This window comes from Bufo gargarizans, chromosome 6, assembly GCF_014858855.1.
Source record: "Bufo gargarizans isolate SCDJY-AF-19 chromosome 6, ASM1485885v1, whole genome shotgun sequence".
Lineage (NCBI taxonomy): Eukaryota > Metazoa > Chordata > Amphibia > Anura > Bufonidae > Bufo > Bufo gargarizans.
Window position 1 is genome coordinate 18,159,591 of NC_058085.1, and position 6,479 is coordinate 18,166,069.

The following is a 6,479-nucleotide window of genomic DNA, read 5'->3' on the forward strand; positions in this document are numbered from 1 at the left end:
TAGATCTGGCATTGCTGGTGGTGCTCCACTGTTATGGGTCTCACGTTCTGAATGACTGCTGCTGCCACCCGCATAATACCACTGCTGTCTGTCTATCTTCACTCTGTCATGTCACTTTCTCACTATCACATTCTGTACAGCTGCTCCTGCTGCCGCCTCAGTTATGCAACTGCTGTGACCTGCTGACCATCATCTTCCGTAAGGCTGCTGCTGCTGCCTCTATTATGCTGCAGCCTTTCTGCCAACACATACCGTATGGCTGCTGCTTCATCCGCCTCAGCTGCTGCTCCTCACTATTACTCTCCAACTGTCACTACTAACACAAAGCATCTGCCACCACTATCACTACTAACCCCCACCACTACGGCTGGGTTCACACCTGAGCGTATTCGGTAAGCGCTTTTTACAGGCGTTTTTATCGGGCGGTTTTGAGGTGTATTTTGGGGCGTTTTTGTATTTTGGAAACGTGCGTAGTACGCGAGTTTGGGTGATTGACCACAGAGGCATCCAATGAAAAACTACCATGTCTAAACTTGAGGCGTCCAATGAAAGAGACTTCCTGCGTAGCTATTTCCTGTGTGTTTTTGTATAGAGTAGAGTCTGTTGGTAACAGTCCATGGATCTCCGCAAACGACGCCGAACAGCAGCAATAGTTGCAGCAGTGCATATTATGCGTTTGATGAGAAGGAAACTGAACAGGCGACGGTTCTGGGTCCATCCAGTGATTGCGAACCGACAGCAAAGAGGACAGTTCTGGGCGATGTACGATAACCTTTGTGCACACGATGAGAATTTTTTTTCGTACACGGTTGTCCATAAACAGGTTAGTACATATACAAAGCTTATTGTAGTGGTGTCCATAATGGTAGTATGCTACATTCGTTTTTTTGTCAGTATAGTTAACCCTCACAGCTTTGATGAGCTCCTGGTATTGATGTCCATCCATTTGCAACGGCAGGAGACATTCATGAGGGACAGCATAGCACCAGTGGAAAGACTGGTCATAACGTTGCGTTAAGTAAATAATCCTGTCCTGCTGCAGGTTGTGACCTATGTGTGTTTGTGTAGGGGGTATGGCATGTGTGACTGTCCGAAATATGTGTAGCACAACCATACCTAGTTTAACCACATTCAAATAAACTACTAACCCCCAAAATATAACCAAAAAGACACCAACGCTTGAGAGTTAAATATTAATAACATAATAATTATAAATAAAAGTGCAAACGTTGCAAAGAAACAAGTGCAATATTTTCTACGAAACAAAGACATGGTGCACGGCATTTTTCCTCCTCAACGTTGTTAAACACCCTGGAGGCCAAAATGAAAAAGGTGCCTAGAGTGAAAGATCTAACTCACAAGTTTTGGTATTGTGAGAACGCAAAGTTTGGCGCGTCCTCCTGCAATTCCTCCCTCATTCCACATGAGCGGGCACCAATCTGCATTTTTGGTGGTGGTGGTGCTGTGCCCCAGGTGGGGGGAGGCATAACCATAGGATGAATGTGTGCGTGGCTGCCATGTGTAGTGATGGTGTTGCATGGGTGTTTGTTGTTATGTTTGGGGCGTGTGTGTGTGCATGGGTGTTGCATGTAGAGGCGCAATAGTCTGATGTGTGGTACCATCAGGTGGAATGAAGGAGTCAATACAGCGTGTGATTGCGTCCCGTACTTCAGTCTGTCGACTACTGGGCACCTTTTTCATTTTTTCCTCCAAGCTGAGGAGGAAAAGGGCCTCGCACGAGAGCCTGGGAGCCGGATGGGCCATGGCATCCATGCAATCAATCAGCCGGTCCTCTTCTCGTTCCGGCCTCTTTCTCCATGATCTGGTAATTGCCCTACCACTGGTCGGTTCCTGGGCAGGTGGGGCAGTAGGTGTGGGGGTTGATGATGGTGTGGTGGGATTTAGTGGTTGTGTACTTTCAGGCCCAGTAGAGACACAGGCGTCACTTCCCCTGGTGGCCTCCTCATCCTCCTCATCCTGCCTCTCTGTAGCCTTCCAGCTACTGTCAGTGCTGTAAAAAGTAAAGTATATATAAGTACGTGCAATATATGATTATGAATGAATGTACTGTCACCCTCACAAACATTGGTAATTGAATTGACCTACCTACGCATTTCTGTGCAGGGCACTAGAAAAGCCAGTTGCTCAGAATGAACGTAGCTGGATGGGGCCATTGCAGCAGCTCGGCTTCTGTACTCCCGCTCCTTGCGACTGTGCCGCATGAAGGCATCCTTGAGGCTCTTCCATTTTGATTTCAGGATATTGACTGTTGAAAAAAGATATAAACATCAACTAATGCAATTTATCTTTCCTTTTCCATATCTTAGGTATTTAGCAACTGGACAGTCATTGGTCAGTCTGCACTATGCCTTCATGATTGGTAAATCAACAGTAAACGACATCATCCGGGAAACATGCAGTGCCATATGGGATGTCCTTCATGCTGTGTCCAAACCGAGCAAGGGTGAGTGGCAGAAAATTGCCCACACATTTTACCAAACATGCAATTTTCCTAACTGTGTGGGAGCGCTAGACGGAAAGCATATCCACGAGATAAAACCCAAGAGGAGTGGCAGTAGATTTTTTAATTATAAGAAATACTTTTCCATTGTCCTTTTTGCCATATCTGATGCCAATTACTGCTTCAGATACATAGATGTTGGATCGTATAGAAGCAGCTCAGACTCTGCGGTATTCGCTCATTCAGAATTTGGACAAATGTTGAATACCAATGCTCTGCACCTTCCAGGGAACATGAAGCTGCCTGGCACCGCTGATCCGGCTATGCCTTTCGTATTTGTAGGAGACGAGGCATTTGCTCTAGGTGAGCATCTTATGAGGCCCTCCTCAAGCCAAGGACTGTGCCTTGAGAGAAGGGTCTCTAATTATAGACTAACCAGAGCTCGCAGGGTGGTAGAGTGTGCATTTGGCATACTGTCAAACAAATGGCGCTTTCTGCACTCTCCAATTAACCTGAAATTGGAGAACGCCATCTCTGCAGTTAAGGCAGTTTGTTGCCTTCACAATTTTGTACGCCAAAGGGATGGATTCAATTTTGAAGATTCATTGGTGCATTCCATGGAGAGAACAAATTGCACCGGCGTCTGTGGTACCACACATGGAGCCAACATTAGGGGCAAGTTTGCGGCCTATTTCATATCACCGGAGGGGGAGGTGTTATGGCAATTGCAAGCTACACAAGCTTAATTATTATAATAAAGACTTTGCCTTCTCTTTGTTCTGTGGTGCATTGTGTAGTTGTAGTTTGTATTAATAAAGTTGATTTGGATTAGACTATGTTGTGAACACCTTTTTTTTATTGACAATTTGCATGTTGCAATTATGGGCACACTCACTCTCAACATGCTTTGTTTCTGAGGGTATTATGTGATTTCTGAGTAGATCTCAGACTGCTCATGTCACCACCAGCCACCACACACAATGGAGGCTGGTGGTGACATCAGCAGTCTGAGTTCTACTCAGAAATCACATAATACCCTCAGAAACAACACATGCAGTAACTGTGCATATACTATATATACTACTGTGCACACGTGGAGGAATATAATAATGATCCATTTACAATACACATGCCAATGTCTGTACCTTTTGCCTCTTTCACTTGCTTTGACTTACTATTCCATTCTGGCCATATCATTTTTCTAATGTCTTCCTAGGCCCGCTGCCCGATTCTCCTGTTCTTGTACTGCGGATCCTGCATGTCGTACAGGAATCGCTTCTCCTGTACCAGCCGAATCATGGTCTCGCTGTCTATGGCACACTCCTCCATGATGTCGGCCGAGAAATGTGGCTGGTCACCTGGAAGTGATATGTTGTCATGTGAGGTACGCGCATTTTTAAATGAGGAAACAAGCAAACGCCCATTTAGGCACGTTCCCGCTGAAGTCTATGGGCAGGAACGCACGACAATACTCCCCAAAGGGCGTTTTACAGCGTGTTCGTACGCGCTGTAAAACGCTCAGGTGAGAACAATGGAATCTTTGGTTTTTGCCCGTTGAGCGTTTTACAGCGCGTAGGAACACGCTGTAAAACGCTCAGGTGTGAGCCCAGCCTACTACTACCACCAGGGCCGTTGTCAGCACCTGGCAAACCCGGGCACTTGACGGGGCCCACTGCTCCTGGGGGGCCCACTCAGGTCTATGCCGAAGATCACTATACAGTGGGGAACCCCCAGTACTACTAAAGAGTCAGGACTCCAGTTCCCAGCTTAGGAGTCCCTCCTCTGACTCCATATATGTCCATATATGGAGTCAGTGCTATGAACATGAAGGGGGTATCCCCAAACATTGTTAGTATGCTTGGGTACACCTAGTGTATTAACCCTCTTTAGGACACATGACATACCGGTACGACATGTTGTCCCGGTACTTAAGGACGTACTGGTACGTCATGTGTATTTCCGATCACCGCCGCCCGGCGGGCGGGCGGTGATCGGAACAAGGTGCCTGCTCAAATCGTTGAGCAGGCACCTTGGCGAAATGCACTGGGGGGTCCTGTGACCCCCCATGTCAGCAATCGCCGCAAACCGCAGGCCAATTCAAACCTGCGGTTTGCGGCTTTTTATGGTGCGGCGGCGGGCGGTGATGCCATCGGGTCCCCATGGGGCTGTAGGGGGGACCCGATGGCATGAAAGGCAGCGCAATGCCTTCCTGAGGCATCGCCGCTGCCTTCCTGTGACGTGCCTGTGAGATCCAGCCCCCTGTGCTAAATAAACCTTTTTTTGTCACCTTACATCACAAAAAGTGTAATAGCGAGCGATCAAAAAGTCATATGCACCCCAAAATAGTGCCAATAAAGCCGTCATCTCATCCCGCAAAAATCATACCCTACCCAAGGTAATTGCCCAAAAACTGAAAAAATTATGGCTCTCAGACTATGGAAACATTTACATGCAGCAATCACCTCCACAGTATGAGGAGGAGCAGTCGCTATTGTGATCCCTCGTCCTTGTACAGATTAATGGTCTATGCAGCATATCGCTGAATAGACCATACCTACGGCATACATATTAGGACATCGTCAGACATCATCCACAACTCCATCCTCCGTCAGGCAAAACTCCATCAGCCCTCAGACATCAGACAAAACTCCGTCCTCCGTCAGGCAAAACTCCATCAGACATCAGACAAAACTCCGTCTTCTGTCAGACAAAACTCCATCAGCCCTCAGACATCAGACAAAACTCCGTCCTCCGTCACCCAAAACTCCATCAGACCTCAGACATCAGACAAAACTCCGTCCTCCGTCACCCAAAACTCCATCAGACCTCAGACATCAGACAAAACTCCGTCCTCCGTCACCCAAAACTCCATCAGACATCAGACACAACTCCGTCCTCCGTCACCCAAAACTCCATCAGACCTCAGACATCAGACACAACTCCGTCCTCCGTCACCCAAAACTCCATCAGACCTCAGACATCAGACAAAACTCCGTCCTCCGTCACCCAAAACTCCATCAGACATCAGACAAAACTCCGTCCTCCGTCACCCAAAACTCCATCAGACCTCAGACATCAGACAAAACTCCGTCCTCCGTCACCCAAAACTCCATCAGACCTCAGACATCAGACAAAACTCCGTCCTCCGTCACCCAAAACTCCATCAGACCTCAGACATCAGACATCAGACAAAACTTCGTCCTCCGTCAGGCAAAACTCCATCAGACCTCAGACATCAGCTAAAACTCTGTCCTCCCTCAGACATCAGCCAAAACTCCGTCCTCCCTAACTCAAAATACGCCCTACTACACACACTCTTCACCTGACGGAGCTGCTAGCTGCTGGAGAGGCAAAGGACCTGTGATGACGTCATGACCATGTGACGAGTCACGTGTGTGGGAGGGGTCAGATGTGCACAGCAGCTGGTAGAGTGTACAGAACAGTAGCCATCAAATAGAGCTCTGTACTAGAGATGTGTGTGTAACCTGCATGTAGCAGAGCTGTGTACTGTGTTACAGAGATGTATGTGTAACCTGCATGTAGCAGAGCTGTGTACTGTGTAGCAGATCTGTATGTGTAACCTGCAGGTAGCAGAGCTGTGTACTGTGTTACAGAGATGTACGTGTAACCTGCAGGTAGCAGAGCTGTGTACTGTGTAGCAGATTTGTATGTGTAACCTGCATGTAGCAGAGCTGTGTACTGTGTAGCAGAGCTGTATGTGTAACCTTCATGTAGCAGAGCTGTGAACTGTGTAGCAGAGCTGTGTACTGTGTTACAGGGATGTATGTGCAACCTGCAGGTAGCAGTGCTGTGTACTGTGTAGCAGAGATGTGTACTGTGTTACAGAGATGTGTGTGTAACCTGCATGTAGCAGAGCTGTGTACTGTGTATATAGAGCAGTGTGTGTAACAGCATGTAGCAGAGCTGTGTACTGTGTAGCAGAGCTGTATGTGTAATCTGCATGTAGCAGAGCTGTGTACTGTGTTACAGGGATGTACAGTCATGTGAAAAAATTAGG

General features: G+C 47.5%; 1 protein-coding gene across 2 annotated transcripts; it reads right to left on the reverse strand.

Moving 5' to 3' along the window:
- Positions 1-1,247: 1,247 nt before the first annotated feature.
- LOC122940442 lies at positions 1,248-3,806 on the reverse strand. 2 transcript variants are annotated; one of them, XM_044297120.1, is made up of 3 exons: positions 3,637-3,806; positions 2,107-2,266; positions 1,248-2,011 (listed from the first exon to the last, which is right to left on the reverse strand). In XM_044297120.1, the coding sequence occupies exons 1-3, from the start codon at positions 3,656-3,658 to the stop codon at positions 1,552-1,554; spliced, it is 642 nt and encodes a 213-aa protein (XP_044153055.1). In that variant the 5' UTR covers positions 3,659-3,806; the 3' UTR covers positions 1,248-1,551. The 2 variants fall into 2 exon arrangements, with proteins under 2 accessions (XP_044153055.1, XP_044153054.1); XM_044297119.1 differs by having other exon boundaries at positions 3,607-3,806.
- Between the last annotated feature and the right edge of the window lie 2,673 nt (positions 3,807-6,479).

What these genes read in the sequence shown, in the direction of transcription:
- LOC122940442 (XM_044297119.1), bottom strand. Translation starts at nt 3,658, where the DNA reads ATGATATGGCCAGAATGGAATAGTAAGTCAAAGCAAGTGAAAGAGGCA. An exon ending in GCAAGTGAAAGAGGCAAAAG is followed by an intron (nt 2,267 to 3,606) that starts GTACAGACATTG and finishes TTTTTTCAACAG; the next exon opens with TCAATATCCTGAAATCAAAA. An exon ending in CCCTGCACAGAAATGCGTAG is followed by an intron (nt 2,012 to 2,106) that starts GTAGGTCAATTC and finishes TACTTTTTACAG; the next exon opens with CACTGACAGTAGCTGGAAGG.